This window comes from Lithobates pipiens, unplaced genomic scaffold, assembly GCF_037356315.1.
Source record: "Lithobates pipiens isolate NorthernLeopardFrog02 unplaced genomic scaffold, aLitPip1_a1.2 Scaffold_16, whole genome shotgun sequence".
Taxonomy (NCBI): domain Eukaryota; kingdom Metazoa; phylum Chordata; class Amphibia; order Anura; family Ranidae; genus Lithobates; species Lithobates pipiens.
The window spans coordinates 259,472,688-259,493,219 of NW_027507748.1; the positions used below are offsets into that span (position 1 = coordinate 259,472,688).

Genomic DNA, 20,532 nt, shown 5'->3' on the forward strand with positions numbered 1-20,532 from the left:
CGTCCGTGGGTTTGTCGATTTAGCACTTTCTACAGGTGGGGGGTTCATGGTTGTCCAGCCGATGCCACCATATGCTTTGAAGCAACTTCCATTAGACCTGTCCGCTGGTAGCGCAAGTCAATGGCCAGGTGTCATTTCACCGCTGGGTTACCCTTCTGAAAGAAGCAGTCCTTGCTTTGACTCCTTTACCAGGCACTCCTTTGGATCTTGGGTACCTGCAGGGGGTCAGGGGTTAGTTCAGTCAAGTTGATGTCCTGTTGGGTGGAAACCCTGGACCACACAGGGATCTGCAGTTTCGTGGATATGTGTGCCAATGTCACCTTGATGGCCCACAAGGTCCGGGCCATTTCATCGTTATTCTTGGTTTCACTCTCGGCGCAATCTCTCGATTGCAGGGTTGCTTGGAGGAATGTTCAGGTACGTTAAACTGTTCATCGTTGTCCGATCCTCAGCCATTCAGAAAAGGGGGGCTTACAGTTACTTTGCGTTTGCTGTGTCATGCCATGAGACTTATTGCCCAGGATGGAGTCTGGCCCTCTTTTCCCCTGTTTCAAGTCTCTGACTCGGTTTTCAGGTCACGAACGTAAGCACGACCCGATCAGTATCATGTGGGACCAGTTTCTGTGTGTCTGGTACGGTTTCCCTATTTTATCGATGCATATTGCCACACGTTTTGGGCCTTATCCGCCAACACGATCATCCATATCTATCAGGTATCCAGCACTTCAGACCCCTACAAACTCCTGGCAGTTTGTTCATTTTTGCAGCTTACAGACAGACAGACAGGCCAGGGGTTCGTGGGAATTTCATAGGGCTACTCTATTGATGTCCAATTTGATGTGTTCAATCCTCTCTGCTATTTTTGCAGGAGTCCCTCAGGTCAGCCCTCGCTCCCCTTCCCCAGGGCGTATCCTCTCAATCCAACAGTTTGTTCTCATGGCTGCGTTTTCCCAGGAATTAGGCTTAATCCAAACCATGTACAGGATACTGATTTGGGTTCTGGGCAGTTGCGCAGGTTCCAAACAGGGGGTCCATTCTTATCAATTCAGGGGACGCTGGTTTCTTCCTGTTACAGCTGATGCCTACTGGATCCATATACAGAAGACATCCGGACATGCGCAACTCCACTAGACAGATTTTTACCGACCCTTCATCAAGCTTTCTTATCACACCTACTTTCATGTCTTTTTGCCCTTTTACAGGCTCACTGACCAGCTAGGCCAAGGCACACCTTAGGCCTTAGTAGTTAGGGTATCGCATTGCCAGTGAAGACTGACTACAAGTTAGAAGGCTGGCCGCCTGTATTTTTGGGGCATCTGTGGGGTATCCTGAAATTTAAGGTGGAGGAGCACAAGTTCTTTAACATCCACCAGCTCCATGATGTCGTCATGGAGGAGTGGAAGACACTCCTTACACTGTTATACAAGCTATACACTCACTACTTTACATTGCAGCAAAGTGTAATTTCTTCAGTGTTGTCACATCAAAAGATAGAATAAAATATTTACACAAATGTGAGGGGTGTACTCACTTCTGTGAAATGCTGTATATGTATATAGTTACTGCCAAGTTCCTGTATTTGTTAATGGGTGCATCAAGAAGCAATATCTTGTCATTTACAAAGCATATACATTTTAAAAGGTCATAGTTTTCAGCTTTGCTTCTCACAATTTTTTTTTCCTGGCATGAACGTTGGACTAAAAATGGTAGAATATTAAATTGGGACTACATACTATTTTGTAAGATACACACAAACACGGGGAGACCATGCAAACTCTATAGAGATTTATAAAATGATCGTGTTTTACTTTGGGATCACTTTTATAAAACTTACTTTAGCATGGACCACAAGACAGGGTATATGAGAAGGATAAAGAATAAATACAGAAAATCTGATTACATTGCATATGAATTACTCACAAAAGTCGTGGAACTTGCACAAGCCATCGAACATTGTTTGAGTGCACTTTATGACTGACAGCCCAGTAAGCTAAACTGTCCCATTCTTTGCGAGACCGACCATATATTGATAGGCGCAGTTCTGCATTCTGATATTTGCTCTCCTCCAGGTCAGACATCACTTCCTGTAAAAGAGCTAAAACATCTTAGAACATATCCTAAAAACCTGCCCAAATTAAACAAGGTTTAAAATATGACAGGCCTCATCAATGAAAATCAAATAAAGCATTCCTATGAAAATTTTTCATTGAGGCACTTCTATTTAAAAAAAAACAAAAAAGTCATAAAGCTTTTTTTCTTTTGGAGTACTAGCCTGAATTCGGTATTAGGCCATTATTCAGTGTTGTAGTAATTTGACTGACAAATTTTCAGGCATGCAACACAGTACCCAAATTAATTTTTACACAACTTTTTGAGACAGACAGAGCTTTTTTTGGGTGCATTTATTAACCATTGTTTTTTTTTATATTTTTTACTATATACAGGAAAAAGACCAACATTAAAAAAAGGCCTGCTAGCCTTATTTTTTGTCATAACACATCAATAAAATGCCAGGGTAGTATGAAAAACCCAAATGATCTCAATTTGTACAGTAGACACCCTAAACATTTTTTGCCACAATTTTTTGCAAATCAATATACATGCAAGCAGTGAATTTGTTAAAACATGGAACTTGGTAATACAGGAAATCATGAAATGTAAGAGGCCATACAGAGAGGAGACAGGAGCAGCATAGCAGTCGAGGGAGGATCTTCATTGAAGGGAGGCCATAAGGCAGTCAGAATTGAGTACAAGTAATCACCAGAGCATCTACTGTAAAGGCCAGAGGATACTTATTCCTGGCTATGAATCTAGTTGTTGTTGAACTTGGAGAGCAGGATGTCCACATCTGCCCCGTTTTTTAATGGGAATTAAAAAAATTATGGAGGCTTCTTGAATCAATGTTGACCATACTTACAGCTGCAACCTTAAAGATTTGAAACCCCAAGACAGGCTTCTTAATATCTCTGCTCATTGGCATAGGCTTCTCCATTTGCTATTCTAGGAGATTTTGAGGGTTTTGTGGCAACCATGAATACAATTTTAGATGATCCAAATCGCAGCACAACTACTGAAGCTATTTTATCAAACTTGTGTGAAGGGAAATGTCCTGTTGGTGAATATGCTGCTAAATTTAGTAGATGGGTAACTGATACCACTTGGAATGACAGTGTAAAGCCCTTTCACTTTAGAAAAGTGACTTTCCGAGGATATAAAAGATAAACTATCCAGAATAGATACGTCAAGTGAGATCCATTACGCAACCCTTGTCTTCTGTAACAGAAGGAGAAAATTCCATTGTCCGTTGTCACCATGCCATGGCTGGGCTCAGTCCTTCCTTCTAAGCCCTTGTATACACGGTCGGAGATTCCGACAACCAAATCCATCGGATTTTGTCCGAAACTGTTGCATACACACGGTCGGACAAAGTTGTCGGAAAATCCGACGTGATTACGTTATTTCTTACCACTGGACTACGTTCACGCTAGTAGCCAATAGCTTTGGTGTAGGAATTTGATCTGAGCATGCGTGGCACTTTGTCCGATTGGAATTCTCTACACATGATCGGAGTATGTCCGATCGGAGGATTTTGTGTCGGAAAATATTTTCGCCAAGTTGGAAAAGTTGGTCCGTCAGATATTCCGACGGAAACAGTCCGATGCAGACCACACACAGTCGGAATATCCGACAAAACGCTCCGATAGGAAACATTCCGACGGAATCTCCGACCGTGTGTACAAGGGCTTAGAGCTCTGTGCTCAGCTGTCGGTTAATTGCCAGTACTCTTCATTCCACAGTGACTCACCTGGTCTTCATTTCCTGCTTGTCAGCTAGCCCTGCTATTTAAACTGCCTGGATCAGATCTCCTGTGCCTTCGCCTGGTCAAAATATTCAGATACACTTTGCTGTTTTTTCCTGTTAAAGACTTTTTCCTGGTTTGCTGAAGAAAATTGCATTACCCAAATACCTAAACTATCCCCAGTACATATGGAGACAGTGGATGGATCTCTACTCATCTCTACAGTAATCACTCATGAGACTGTTCGGTTAAGTATCAAGCCTGGACACCAAATTTTAATATCTTACAATCTGATCTCTTCTCCTCAATTTCCTATTTATATAGGAATACCATGGATATCAATTCATAACCCCATTATTGACTGGATGACCAGAAACCTTGCCTTTTGAACATTGTCAGTTACACTGTCTAAAGAAGGACATCTCATCTGCTATTATCCGAGTGACATAGACTACACACAATATCAGATTTTCTGGCAACAAATGTCCGATGGGAGTTTGTTGTCGGAAATTCCGACCATGTGTAGGCTCCATTGGACAATAGTGCGGTGGCCTACGCCGCCACAGCGGACTCACGGGCTAATCTTCACCCACCAAACATACACGCAGGTACGTCCGCTGCACACCCCTCTGCCTGCCATATCTACAACAATTTGCTTTAGATATAAAAAGTACCCGGTCAGCGGCAATATCTGACCTAAAAACGGACATTAGAGCTGTCGCTTCCCGCCTGGAAAATGTGGAGTTGGCCGCCATGACACACAGTGCTGCCATCCACTAAGTTCAGAGGGTCACAAATGCACATACACAGCACTTTATGGACATGCACAGGCATATGGAAGACTTGGACAACAGGGGTCGCAGACGCAATCTGCGCATTAGAGGCATCCCAGAATCAGTGGAAAATCCTCAAGTGCAAACTGTAGTGTGGGCCATTTTTTTAACACCCTGTTAGGCAGACCACCTGATGCCCCAGTTGAGATGGAAAGATGCCACAGAACACTTCGGCCTAGGGGAAGAGACACTGACCCTCCCAGAGACGTAATATGCTGTCAGCTTCACTCAGAAAGAGGAAATACTGCGACTTGCCCGCAACCATGCCCACTTGGAACATGAAGGGGCGCACATTCTGTTATTTCAGGACCTCTCCACCATCACTTTTCAGCACAGAAGAGACCTGCACCCACTCCTTCAAGTCCTGTGGGAAAGACGCATACCCTATCAGTGGAAGTTCCCTTTCTGCCTGCAAGCTATGAATGGAAATTGAATAGCACTATTGGGAATACCAGTGGATCTATCATTGTTCTGATGCCACAGCAACCAGATCATACATCGGGTACTCAGTCCACAGGACTTTGTCACGACAAGGGGAAGGGGAGGGCTCCTTTTTGTAAACACTCCTATAACCCTTGGATCCTAGGCCCAACTCCCCTGCATCACTGAAGGAACTCGCTTCACATGGGGCCCTGAGTACACCTTGGGGGGATGCTTGCTCCCCTCACCTTGCTATATTATAGTGGACTGGCAAACTACAGAAGGAAGCTACCCACGAATGCGGAAGAGGCTTGCCCTCTTCCCTATCTAGCCTATACCTGTTACAAGGTTTTCATCACGCATGTGGTTCAGCAACTATATCAGGGGCCCGGGGGACACTACGATAAAAGCAACAGAGGCTCCATGAATAACAACCTTTACAATGCTCTCCTTTCGTTGGTCCCTGGGGACCTCTCGGGACAGCTCAAGCCTTTGCAGGAAATACAGGGCTGAAACTGTGGTACATTTCTAATCTTTCACAAATCCAGAGTGGAAGGGTTGTGGTTCACTGATAGCCATTGATGTTATTGTTGTAATTTTCCTACTGGATGTTGCACCTTGTGAACTTCCAGTGATACTGGCACCAGGTTGTCTTGGGGCTTGGTCACTGGGAGCTTGGGACACTAACAACTTCCATCCGCTGTTATTTAACCATTAAGAAACCATGGGGATTGGTGAAATCGGGGAAACCACCTATCACTCTCTGGTGTTTATATCCAAAGTGGGAGGGGTGGGAAGTCCTGTAATGGGGTTATGTCAATTTATCTCATGGGCAGTTATAATAGTTTACTCATAAGTCTGTTTATAGAATGATTAAGTTGACCCTACCGCTTCACAGAGTCTACTGGCTGACTGATCCAGGAAAGGCTGGGGCGTTGGGGTCTAAGAGGCCTGGACGCCGGCCCAAAACATCTGTGTCCGGGCACTGGGACCTTCGCGGGCCAGTACACGCAGCAGTGGGCATGTCCTCTGCTGAGGGTCAGGTGCTGAGTCATTATGTTAAATTGATATGATTGTACATTCTGAGGTCCCTGGCCCAACTGCTTGGGGGCACTCCTGAGAGGCTCTATTCACCATTTCTGGGTGGGCCCAACTGGGATGGGATGCTCACGAGTAGCGAAGCCTGGGTGATAGAGTGTCTATACTTGTTCTATTGTTAGGCTTCTTCTCCATCTCAGGGGGGCAGGATCCTCTGAAAACAACCAACATAGTTTTCCTCTGCCTTGTCCCCCTTTTACCCCCTGACTAGGTTGTTCAGCAGGACTAGGATAACCTCTGGTACATACTTCCCATACAAGGGAAGCCTACCTCATAAGGGTACCAGGTATCATTTAGATTACTGAGCACCTTTTGGGCAACTACAAGCCAAAGGTAGGCTCTACTCTCCTTATTCTTTACACTCTTTCCTTCTCCCCTCTCTAACCTCCCAGTTTCAAAATATTTTTAACCAGTTTCAAAATATTTATTTAGAAACGTATAAAGAAGAATGTATATAAAAAACATAAAATGTTTAAGCACATCTAAAAGCTTTTACACGGTTATATACATAAATATACAATATAGTTAATTCGTTTCTCACAACTGATGCGTTTCAGAGTATAAAGTACCTCTTCTTCAGGGATGAGAGCAAGGAGAAACCTTATTTCTAAAACAGAATAATAAATACATGAACATGTAATAATAACACTAGTATTTGATAACATACAGTATCGGAAAGTAACACTTACAAATGTTATGGCGGTGTGTTCAACATTTCAACAATTGTATCTTTAAAAGCATATGAGGGGACAGGTGCCTATCAGATTGTCACCGTGGAGATCTCAGTGGCATGAGCATGTGTAGATGATGACCTATTTACAGCCGTCACCTAATGTATTTATTATTCTATTTTAAAAATATGGTTTCTCCTTGCTCTCCACCCTGAAGAAGGAGGCAACTTTATACACTGAAACGCATCGGGTGTGAGAAACTAACTAACTATATTGTATATTTATGTATATAACGGTGTAAAAGCGTTAAGATGTGCTTAAACATTTCATGTTTTTTTATATACATTCTTCTTTATACTTTTCAAAATAAATATTTTGAAACCATTTCGTATATGTTATTTAAACTTTTTGATTTAGCTTGTGCCTTAAAAGTCCACCACACAGGGGATTTTTTTATTTTCTCACTCTAAAAATGAGGACATTGCCAGGCAGTTCTATTCCTTTTATAGCAAACTGTATGACCTCAATTCAAATGAGACTCACCCTACAGCAGTAAATACACATTCAGAGTTGATAAGAGACTTTCTCTGGAAATATAGTCCCCAAGCACTAGCGACTGATGACTGGAAGGCTCTAGAAGCCCCGTTATTGATCGAGGAATGGCAGGGGGCCTTGAAGACCACAAAGCCATGCAAAAGTCCGGGGCCAGGAGGCTTCACGGCCCAATATTATAAAAGCTTTGCGAACCTCCTGGCTCTGGGTTTCCTCAAGGCCTGTAACACTCTGTCTGATACCCCTTGCTCTTCTAGAAGCTTGTTAGAAGCATAAATCTCCGTAATACCCAAGGATAATAAGAACCCCACAAATGTAGCCAATTATCGACCGATCTCCCTTCTAAATGTTGATGTCAAAGTATTCTCAAAGATTATTGCAACCCGATTGACCTACCATGTACATGCATGGGTGGGTCTCGACCAACTTGGCTTCGTCCCTGTTAGAGAAGCCAGAGATAATACCATTAAAGCTCTGAACTTACATCACTGGCTTACCTCTACCCAACGAAGTGTTCGTCCTGGCAATGGATGCGGACAAGGAGTTTAACCGGGTGGCTTGGGATTACATGAACGCAACCTTAGAGGCACTGGGCCTGGGGAGCTGTATGAGGGCTTTTAACGGGTCGCTTTACACCAACCCCACAGCAAGGGTTCGTATCAGTGGCCACCTGTCAGGCGCTTTCTCCATCCATAACGGAACCAGACAGGGATGCCCCCTTTCACCGATACTATACATTCTCACCTTAGAACCCCTCCTTTGTTGCATCCGGGCAAACCCGAACATAAAAGGAATTGAAGTCCACCAGCGAGAATATAACATCGCTGCCTTTGCGGATGACATCTTGCTCTTCCTTTCATCCCCATTGACATCCATACCCACCCTATTACAGGTCCTAGAACAGTTCCAATGTATCCCAAACCTAAAAAATAATTGCGCCAAATCCTTTGCATTAAATATTTCCCCACTTAGCAAGCTGGTACACCTATATCAGGAACTTCCCCTTCCTTTGGAAGACTGAGGCCATTACGTATCTAGGCATCCAACTACCTTGCAGACTTATACGCAAAGAACTTTCTACCAGCACTGAAGTCGATACAACAGGACTTGAACAGATGGGATGTTCCCACTGTGTACTAATTTGGACGGGCCTCAATTCTGAAAATGACGGTTTTCCCCCGCCTACTGTACAAATTGCAGACCATCCCGATTAGCCTTTTCTTTGAGGAAACAAGGCGGCACGGATTGGATGGGCTAAGCTGGTCCTTCCAAAATCGGGGGTGGCATATCGTGGAGCCTTAAAAATCAGTAGCACCTTCCTTTTGATCTACTGGTCCTATTCTTTCAGAAAATATATGGTTTGGGAGGGCTTTTACAAACTTTGAAAGCTGTAAGGGAAAAATTAGAAATTAGGTTATTTACATTTTTGTGTATGTAAATTTTTCCCCATTTTGCAAAAGGCGTAATTTAAAATTGACAAATATTCCTTTTTTATTAACTTTTTTATTAACAGGTTAAGCTTTTATATTTACTGGGAATTTAGCAGGAATTGTGGTGTTTATATCTGTTAATTAGAGATGGTCCCGATGTTCAAGTCGAAAATAAGTTTGACTCCAACATCGGGTGTTCATTTGCTCGCAAACAAACCAAACATATGGGGCTCTCTGATTGGCCAAAGCATGCACCTGAACTGCATGAAATAAATACAATGCAGTCAGTGCAGTATATATGTAGTATATATACAGTGTGTGTGTGTGTGTGTGTGTGTGTATATATATATATATATATATATATATATATGTAGGAAGGCCAGTGTGGTGGCCTGAATTTATGGGAGGAGCCTGGAGGGTATTTAACCAGTCCGCTCGCCTGTGGTCTTTGTCGGTTTCCGGTGCGCGGCAATACGTCACTAGGCCGACTGCTCGTGTTTTGTTGCCATTCGGATAAACGTCTCTCTACTAGAAATCTCGTGGTTTTCGTTTCCCGTTCGTTTCTGTACAACGTCGCCGGCTCGACTGCCGCAGGTAAGGGTCTCGATTGACCTTCCTGTACTATTTTTGAGTGTCGTTAAAACCTGAAATATCGAATCGTTCGTTATGATACCGGGTTGTTATCACTCAAAACGCACTATTTTCGCAGCGCCCTTCATTTCACGGGCGTCATTTCGGTAGATATTGCTTGTAGGAAAAACTGCACTGTTTTAGTAACTTGTTATGTAGTCTCGTTACCGTGTTCCACAGTCAAAATCGTTGCCAATCGTGTCTCACGGCACAACGACTAGTACCTCTGCCATAGCTGGCTCACGTAGGTCATTTCATCATTTCACTCATTTCTGTCACGCACTGCGCACCGATTCGAATCCAGTCGCATCCGCTAAATGCGCCGATTCGTTCCGGTGTGCCCCTAGTTGCTCGGCCTCATTTCGGTACATGCTCCAGAGCCCGCTCGTTGCTAAATCGACCCGGGTCTCTGTCATGGGAGTCATTTCACCTCACCTATTACGTTCGAATCGAAACCAGTCGCTTTTCTCAAAACGCACAGGTTCGATCGACGTGTCCCAGTTGCGTTGGCCTCATTTCGGTACATGCTCTAGAGCCCGTTCGTTGACGGTCGCAGGTTGCGTCCTCTCCGATTCGTAGCTCTATCATGGGAAGCATTTCATTGTCACGTAGTACGTTCAGTTCGAATCCGGTCGCATCCCCGTGCACCAATTCGTCCCGGCGTGCCCCAGGTATTTTTCGGCCTCATTTCAGTACATGCTCCAGAGTCCCGTTCGTTGTCAGTCGCAGGTTGCGGCGCACCGATTCGTGCCTCTGTCATGGGAAATCATTTCACTGTCACGTATCACGTTCCGATACGAATCCAGTCGCATCTACGATGCACCAATTCGTCTCGGCGTGCCCCAGGTATTTTTCGGCCTCATTTCAGTACATGCTCCAGAGTCCCGTTCGTTGTCAGTCGCAGGTTGCGGCGCACCGATTCGTGCCTCTGTCATGGGAAATCATTTCACTGTCACGTATCACGTTCCGATACGAATCCAGTCGCATCTACCATGCACCAATTCGTCTCGGCGTGCCCCAGGTATTCTTCGGCCTCATTTCAGTACATGCTCCAGAGTCCCGTTCGTTGTCAGTCGCAATCGCGGCACGACCGGTTCGGGCCTCTGTCATGGCAAACTTTTGTCACTCATTTCATTGTCACTTACCACGCTCCGATTCGAATCTAGTCGCATCCGTGATGCACCGATTCGTTTCGATGTGCCCCAGTTGGTTACGGCCTCATTTCAGTACATGCTCCAGAGTCAGGATTCATTATTGGTTGCAGGTTTCGGTTCTCTGATCCATGACTCTGTCATGGGAAATAATTTTCACTGTCACGTATCACGCTCCGATACGAATCCAGTCGCATCATGCACTAATTTGTCTCGGCGCGCCCCAGGTATTTCAGCCACATTTCAGTACATGCTTCAGAGCATGCACGATTAACGGATAGTCGCAACAGCGGCATGATCGATTCGTGCCTCTGTCATGGCAATCAAAATAATTTCACCGCCACGTACCGCGCTCCGTTTCGAATCCAGTTGCATACATGCACCGATTCGTTACGGTGTGCCCCAGTGCTTTAGCCTCATTTCAATGCATGCTCCAGAGTCCGGTTCATCATCAGTCACAGTCACGGCAGTCGTTGCAAGTACGCACACAAGCGTAGACTTCTTGCAATCATTGCAAACACGCAGTCAAGCATGGACATCTTGCAGTTGGTACAAGTACGCATACAAGCGTACACTTTTTGCAATTGTTGCGAACACGCATCCAAGCGTAGACTTCTTGCAGTCATTGCAAGCACGCATCCAAGCGTAGACTTCTTGCAATCATTGCAAGCACGCATCCAAACATAGACCTCTTGCAATCGTTGCAAGCACGCATCCAAACATAGACTTCTTGCAATCGTTGCAAGCACGCATTCAAGCATGGACGTCTTACAGTCGTTGCAAGTACGCATACAAGCGTTGACTTCTTGCAATCGTTGCAAGCACGAATCCAAGCATAGACTTCTTGCAAATCGTTGCAAGCACGCATTAAGCATAAACTTCTTGCAATCGTTGCAAGTTCGCATACAAGCATAGACTTCTTGCAATCATTGCAAACACACATCCAAGTGTAGACTTCTTGCAGTCATGGCTAGCACGCATCCAAGCGTAGACTTCTTGCAATCGTTGCAGGCACGCATCCAAAACATAGACTTCTTGCAATCGTTGCAAGCACACATTCGGGCATAGACCTCTTGCAATCATTGCAAGCACGCATTTGAGCATAAGACCTCTTGTAATCATTGCAAGCAGATGTCCAGGCACAAACTTATTGCAATCATTGCTAGCAGGCAGTTCTGGCTGGCTCAATAGATTGCTTTAGGAAAAGCCTGGATACTTTCCTAAATGTACGTTATAACGGGGTACTTATATTTATAGGTAAAGTTGATCCAGGGAAAATCCGATTGCCTCTCGAGGGATCAGGAAGGAATTTTTTCCCTGTTGTAGCAAATTGGGCTATGCTCTGCTGGGGTTTTTTGCCTTCCTCTGGATCAGCTGTGGGTGTAGAATTGGGTGTGTCGGGTTGTGCGGTATTTTATTTGTTTGATTTATGGTTAGGACTGGATGCACTTCTGTCTTTTCCGACCTGGTTACCCATGTATCTTACCATAACTCCTTGCAATCGTTGCAGGCACGCATCCTGGCATAACTCCTTGCAATCATTGCAGGCACGCATCCTGGCATAACTTCTTGCAATCGTTGCAGGCACGCATCCTAGCATAACATCTTGCAATCATGGCAAGCACGCATCCTGGTGTGACTCCTTGCAATCGTTGCAGGCACCCATCCTAGCATAACATCTTGCAATCGTTGCAAGCACGTATCTTGGCATAACATCTTGCAATCGTTGCAAGCACGCATCCTAGCATAACATCTTGCAATCGTTGTAAGCACGCATCTTGGCATAACATCTTGCAATCGTTGCAAGCACGCATCCAAACACATGTTCAAGCACAACTCCTGCAGTCTTCGCAAAGCACATGCGGTAACACGAATTTCTCACAGTCACTACCAACACATCTCCAGTGACAAACTCCCGCGCAATTGTCGCAAGTACACGTTTAAACACTACTTTTGCAATCATGCCAAGGCTTGCGACTTAGCATAACTTCTTGCAATCATTCTTTTGCAAGCACATTCTCAGTGGCACACAAACTGGCTACACGTCGTTTTCAGCAGCACTTAATTGACCACTTGTCTCCTGTGGCTTTTCTTACAAGCCACTCACCGTTTCCTGTCTGTCTGTCTCTCCCTTAGGACAGTTGAGTTCAACTTCCATCCTGCACCAGGATCGTGTTGACACACGCAACTGGCTTCTTCCTGTAACACGCTCAGGCTATACCTAGCCAGCGTTCAGCATTTCTTATCCTTACAGGGCCCGGAGAGCCATCTGTCTTTACGGCCCATACAGCAAGATCCCCACTACGAGGCATCCAGAGGCATCGCCCATAGCCAACGGCAAACGCTCGCCCATCACAACTGCCATCTTTAAGGACATATAAAATCCTCGCATATTCCCCAGTCTTGTCATCCAAGCGGCCATCTACCTGGCCCTTTGTGGTTTTCCATGGCCTAGCCAATTTATTGTTGGTAGCACTGGCAGCCAGGTTCTACACACACACTACCTGACGAACGTTCAAATCGGCAATACGGGCCATTCCCCAGGGTCGATCTTTATGTCACGCCTCCTGGTCCTCCTCTCACGGACACAGGACCCTTCTCAGATCCTTAATTTAGATGCCGTGGCAATAGCAGACCATCAATGTCGGAAGGTTCCTTACTGCATGGATTGGTGTAGCGATGTTTAGACCATCTACGATGCCCCTGTCACCCCTGGTAGTGACAGATGCCACAGCCTCCACAGGCTTCGCTGCAATTTTTGGCCACCACTGGTTACAGAACCATGGCATCAGGGATACTCCTAAACCCCGGGTTTACCTGGACTTCATCCCTCTTCAAGCTATACCCGGTCATGACAGCCTCTCGAATCTGGGGTTATGTCAGGACAGGACAGGCTGTGGCTTTCACCACTGACAACTGGGCCAAGGCTCACCTTGTTGATGAAGCCAGGTCTGGCCGCTCTCGGTTGTGTCCTTCCTGCGCAGACTGCTGCAGTTATCTTGGTGGCACCAGTTAAAGTCCATTGTATGGGCATCCCAGGCCTTCAGCAACCCCGCAGGCCAAGTCCTGCATAGTCGTCACTTGGCTCGCTACCAACACCATTTCATCCTCCACCTTGCAGTGTCTAAAACCCAGCAATCTGGCTCCAGGATAGACGTCCATTTCTATAGAAAAGGCAGTGCTTGGTGTCGAGTAACCATACTCGACTACCTACTGTCACTCCTGCCGGAACGCGTAAACTCTAGTTCCCTATTGCCTTTTCGTGCTAACACTTGTGTACCTGCCAGTTTCCCAAACACATGGGGTTCTTCTACGCAGCCTACACCTCGACCCCGGTCCATACCGTGGTCACTCTTTAGTATTTGAGCACCCTTGGCAGCATGTTGGCATGGGTCCCAAGTCACGTCATTGAGAGACTAAGCAGTTGGAACCCTGCCTACCTCGCCCGGTACATCCCCAATCCTCGGATGGAAATGGCACAAGCATTCACCAAACTTGCTCAACTAATTAAACTAAAACTAATAAAACTACACCCCTACCTGAATGTTTTTGCCCCCTTATTTTGGTATACCGACCATCAGACCAGGGCACACTTCAGGTCCATTTCATGTTGTTAATCTTATGGTAAAGTCTATTTGTTCATATCCGTATCGGCCATAGGGCTTTGACCATAAATATATATATATATATATATATATAGTAAAGTTGGGGGTTGTTTAGCTCTTGTGGTAGATGCTTTGCCAGTGATTCAAACCAGTCAGGAACTGTATTTTAGGGCACGGTAGCCCATTTTTATTAAAAAGGCAAATAAAGTTAACCTCCCTCTGGAACTGGTACAGCGACTTCAGGACCATTTTCCTTATCGTTGGGCATCTCACTCGATTGACTATTTAGGTGTCAAATTGACTCCAGTCTACTCCTCCCTTTTCTCTGCCAATTATTATCCCCTATTACGCATGGTGTCCACCCTTATGCAAGCCTGGCAATTTCCCTCACTCTCCTGGGTAGGGAGGATCTCAGCGGCGAAGATGACGATCCTTCCCAAAGTCCTTTATTATTTTCGCACTTTGCCTGTCCGGGTACCCGCTTTTTTCCTCCGACTCCTGCAGAATAGGATCCTCCAATTTATATGGGCGCGCAAACGCCCCAGGGTACCTAGAGCGACCCTTTATATACATAGGCTCCGGGGAGGCCTGGGGGTCCCCAATATCTCTAAATACTACATAGCGGCCCAGATCTCCCCATTGACCATGCTTCATGCAACCATGGATGTTCCTCTGTGGGTGCTCCTAGAGGTGCCTGGTTCTGACCCGTGTTCACTTCAGGCACTCCTCTGGCTCCCCAGGAATCTACGCCCTCCCTCTCTGAGCCCCATGCTGCTTCATGGTCTGCAGGTGTGGGACTCAGTTCGCTCGGCTAACAATCTGATGTCCCCCTTCCTACCCCTACTCCCCATCACCCATAACCCTCTTTTCCCACCCGGTCTGGTGGAGCCCCAAGCATTCTCCTGGTGGTCTTCGCATGGCTACCCACAAGTCCAAAATTTTCTTTCTTCACGTTCATTCCCCTCCTGGGAGAATATCAGGGAAATACAGGGGGCGCCGGTCACGGAGCATTATCACTTTATCCAATTAAAGCACTGGATTGTAACATTGCGCCGCACGTCCACCTATCCCTTCCAAAAAACTTTTTTTGAACATACATGCCATCACCCCCCAGGGTCCCCGGGCCTCATTTCGGCCATTTATGCCTCCCTGAATGGTCGCCCGCCATCGGCACTCCTCTCTTATATGACTCAATGGGAAAAGGACCTTCAGGCCCCAGTAGACCCAGAGGATTGGAACAGAGCCTGGAACACGGTCGCCAAATGCTCGTTCAACACAAATACCCTAGAGGCCGCATATAAAGTAATGTTCCGATGGTATTGGGTACCTGCCCGCACGGCTCGGGCATTCCCTGGGAGTACTGACAGATGCTTCCGCAACTGTGGACAGCGAGGTGACGTCATGCACACATGGTGGGCTTGCCCAAGGTTGGTGGGGTTCTGGTCTAGGGTTTTTGGCTTACTGCAGACACTCTTTCATCTATCGTTTCGAAGGGACACTAGGCTAGCTCTCCTACATTGCCCGGTTCCTGGCCTGCGCAGCCCTCAACAGAAGCTGGCTACCTATCTGTTTATAGCGGCCAAGCGGGCCATTGCCCAAGCCTGGAAGTCACAACGGGTAGATTTTCAAGGGGTTAAGACACGCATGACTGCTATGTTACTTCAGGAACGTATGTCCAGTATTGTCCATGATTCTCATGCTAAATTTCTAAAGATCTGGGAGCCGTGGATCTCTTATGAGTTCCCCACGCTCCAAGCGGCATGCCTGGGCTTGGTCTAAATTCCCCTGGCGGGGCGTCCGAGCCCGAGCTTCCCCCCTTCCTTTCCTCCCCCTTTTTTCTCTTTACCCTTCTTTCTTCTGTTCCCTATCTCTCTTCACTCTCCTTAGTAATCTCTTCCATTGCTAATAAAAACTGCTGCCACCCATGGACGGGGGTAGTAGGAACAGGGCTTACCCGCAGGAAATAACAAAGGAATAAGTTGTTTGGTACTGAACCAGTCTAGATTTCATCTCTTGCTCATCTCCCTTCCTTATCTTGAGTTTACTAGAAATATACTGTGATGGTTAGCCCTTTGGGTTTGTATTCATGATTAGTGGCCCCTGCGAGGGCTCACAAGGAGTAGATTGTAATCTCTTGTTTATTACTGTTTATTCAAAAAATTCTCAATAAACATATTGAAACAGAAAAAGGCAAATAAAAGTCCATAGCATAATGGTTTCCCACACGGGGGTTCTTCTCTAGCAAATACACACACAAATGCTAGTCCACCTGGCTCTCTATAGCAGTACTTTATCCTGGTCACACAGACCACTGGATCCTTCAGTGTGGACGACTTTCCAGCTCTCCTGTCTGCTGTGATATTTCATCTTTGATCTTGATGTGATTTTTTCAAATAAAAAAGGCAATTTCTCAAGAATGCTGCTGTCCAGAACTATTTCCTGTTTATTACTTCTGCTCTTTATCCTGGTCCCACAAACCACTGGATCCTTCAGTGTGGACGGCTTTCCTTTAGTGCCTACAGCTCCGCTCTGGCCTTAGTCCTTAAGCCATTTCACTGCCTCTTGCAGTCACACATGTTCTGGCTGCCTCCTGCAGCCCTTCTGACTGCTGGGGACCTCCTGTCTCTTGGTATGGAGCAGTCTCCAACTGGGAGCCCTGAGGTATTCCCATAAACTCATAAGGGCTGAGCACACACCCTGCTGGCCATCAGCAAAATCTGGACACAGGGTTAGAGATGCCGTCCCACCCAAAACACTGGAATCTCCAAACTACAGAGCCCCATGATGAAATACCAAAACCTGGAGAAAGCTGTGAAAGCAGTTTTCTCCAGTTCACATCTATGCTCTTCAGTCTTGTAAAAAACAAATTTGCACACCCTGTGTCCCCCAAACTGCCAATTTTACAGTGACAGCATCTCCTACTGTCACAATATATACACAGTGAAGTCAGTGTACAGTATATAATACAGTGTATTGAAGTAGTTAAGGGGGAACCCTATGACAGAATTAAGAAAAAAAAACGCATGGGTTCCTCCCTCAGTCCATACCAGGCCCTTTGGGTCTAGAATAGATTTTAAGGGGAACTCCATGCAAAAATAAAAAAAACAGCATGGGGTATCCCCCAAAATCCCTATGAGGCCATTTGGGTCTGGCATAGATTTTAAGGGGAACTCGGCAAAGGTGAAACGATGATGTATGCAGCATTGCCAATAAACCATATAAGAGACGATATTACACTATCCTGGGTCTTTTTTCACTTTACATATTAAATACACCTGGTTGCTGAGGCTGTCTGATGTTCTGTTTACCATCCAGTGTACTGTATTTGCTGGCGTATAAGACTACCTTTTACACTTAAAAAAAATGCCCAAAAATTGGGGGTCGTCTTATACGCCGGGTATACAGGTATACAATGCTGCCCGATGGATGTCAGCCCCCAAATGTCTGCTAATACTGTATGTGGCTTCAGCAACAAACAGTATACGCCGTTGAGCCAATCCCGGCGAGCGATGTATTCTATTAATGAATACAGAGCCTGCTTGGATTGGAGTAACAACCACTGCCAATCCGAGCAGGCTACATAGAGTAGCCTGCTCGGATTGGCTTTGAGAGAGAGAGAGAGAGAGAGAGAGAGAGAGAGAGAGAGAGGTAAGGGCTGATGATGCTACAGCCTCTGCCAATCCAAGCAGGCGTTGTATTCATTAAAATAATGCACCGCTCACCATACTTCCCTGGGTAAATCCATTCACTGATCTCCTACTACTATACATCCTGCTATTTGCCTTTGAGGTCTCAGGCACCCAAGAGGGACAGGTAAATCTGGGACATATGACAGGGGGGTTATTAAATGCATTTTGGTGGACAATTCCCATAGAATGTAACCCAAAAGTGGTATAGGTTTGGTTAGTGAAAAATTCTACTTTCCAGAGTTGTGGCATTCAATAGATCTCTGTTTGTGTTATTATTGTTTGATTTACTTTATGACATAACACAGCATGGCGGATGAGTAGTTGGCATTCTTGCTTTGTATTTTTTAATCGTTCTAATGTTTTTTTAAAATGGTGTTGCCTCAGAAGGGGGGTAGTCTTATACCACGAGTATTGCCCAAAACCTATGTTTTCACTTGAAAAATAGGGGGTCGTCTTATACGCCCAGTCGTCTTATACGCCGGCAAATACGGTACATAGAGGCTTCTGGTGAGAGAAGCTTGGACAGCCTTCCAGTGGAGCCTTGAATCCAAACAAGCACTTTGTGACCCCCCCGAGTAAGGGTGGTCGCTGGCTTTCTGGTAAGCCTTTTATCCTAACTATGGTGATGGGTGATACGCTGCCAAACATCTGACCAACGCTGTTCACTTCTTGTGGGTTCTCCTCCACTGAATACTAGTGGGATCTCCTTCATTGAACATTAGTCTACAAGAACTTTTACTTTTCTTTTTTATCAGATTTTTATATTTGTATATCAGTCACGTATGGATTTTATTGTTCACTTTGTTATTCCATATTGCAAAATTTGTTTATTGCACGTTTGAACATTATAGTATGTAATATGCTATATTGTATTATGTTAGCTGTATGTTGAGTCTATTAATTTCCCTATTATTCAATGTTGCATACTAGTTATATTATTATTAGTGATATTTATCATTGCACTTTATCACATGCCGGTAGGCATTCTGTCATTTATGTTTTCAGTTTAATCTAGCGCTGCACTTTATATTTTGTATTACCTTGTCCCCATGTTGATGGGTACAAGGGCCTCGTCCCGACAACCCTGGCCATTGGTTGTTGGGGTCTGCGGGCGGGGGCCTATCAGAATCTGAAAGCCCCCATTATAGGGGGCCCTCAGATTCCTTCCCCCCTATATGAATAGTTATCGGGTATATTGTACAAACAAACAATCACCGAAAATGGTGGCCTGGCAGTTCCCAAAGACGCTTCATTGGTGAACTGTACATCAAAGCGTAAGGACTGCATTTTCCGGGTTTTACACAAAGTCATATCTGGTCTGAGATCGAGGCTTGGAACGAATGCCGATCAGTGAGTGATGTGATGCAGCAGGCAATTTTAAACACAAGTGGTGAAGAGTTGGGGACAACTGTGTAGATGTGTAGAAAAAGAAGAACTGGACATTCTTGTATCACAATATGGTGCTGGGTTTTGCATGCTAATCGACTTGTGGTGCACATTTATTCACAACATGTTTATGCTTATAATTTTATTCTGTTGGTTTGGCATATGCACTGTAATTTATGTCACAGTTAATTTAAAGAGGAACTGCAGTCTGCTCACATAGTTTGTAATAAAAACATCTTTGCCATTCTGAAGCTTCCCTCCTACCACTTTGCATTTTATTTTACATATACTGTGATTCTGTACTTGCCAAATATGTTGCAGAACTCTCCCTCCACTGAGTCTGGCTGCAACCATTTTAACCGTGGACAGCTGAAGCTACTGCCTGTTCACTTCCTGGGTTTACCCAGACACACAGAGGCACACCTCCAACACTGCAGCTTGCATTGGCCGTCTTATGACTCATCCCCCCTCACTTCCTGGCAAACTTTCACAAAGGTTAAAGAGGAACTGCAGTCTGCTCACATAATTTGTAGTAAAACATCTTTGCCATTCTCAAGCTTCCCTTCAACCACTTGCATATTATTTTATATATACTGTCATTCTGTGCTTGCCAAATATGCTGCAGAAATCTCCCTCCACTGGGTCTGGCTACAACCATTTTAACTGTGGGCAGCTGAAGCCGCTGCCTGTTCACCTCCTGGATTTACACACCCAGAGCCACGCCTTCAGCTCTGCAGCTCTCATTGGTCCTCTTTTACTCATTTCCCTTCCTTCCTGGCAAACTCTCAGCTGAGTTAGAGAGAGCTGTGCATGATGTCATAAGCCTAGGCTATTTACCTGATGAAAAACAGGAAGTGGGCTGTATGAGGTATTTACTGGCAGAAAAAACATGTTTTACTATCCGAAGTTAAAACAAGAACAGAAGATTTAATAGATGGAAAGATGAAAAAAATGACTGAAGTTCCACTTTAAAGAGAGAGCTTTGCATGATGTAGGCTTTTATACCAGACAAGAAACAGGAAGGAGTAGGCTGTATAAGGTATTTACTGACAGAAAAAACATTTTTACTATCCAAAGTTAAAGCAACAAGGGCAGAGGATTTAATAGATGGAAAGTTGAAAAAAATGACTGAAGTTCCACTTTAAGTTATGAACAGTGTGTAAGCGCCGTGTCTTTATACTTAATAAAACGATATAAGTATATAAAATATAGCCCACTAAAATTCATATAATATTATATCATTCATATCATATTATAAAACTCAATAT

The 20,532-nt window shown here is 45.0% G+C and overlaps 1 protein-coding gene across 1 annotated transcript in view; it reads right to left on the reverse strand.

Annotated features, from left to right (window-relative positions):
• LOC143982517 (AMP deaminase 2-like) overlaps window positions 1–20,532 on the reverse strand; it is a 235,981-nt gene that overhangs the window by 72,945 nt on the left and 142,504 nt on the right. Inside the window, exon 12 of the mRNA XM_077481331.1 lies at window positions 1,921–2,084. Coding sequence (XP_077337457.1) covers window positions 1,921–2,084 — 164 coding nt within the window. The remainder of the gene's footprint in view (window positions 1–1,920; window positions 2,085–20,532) is intronic.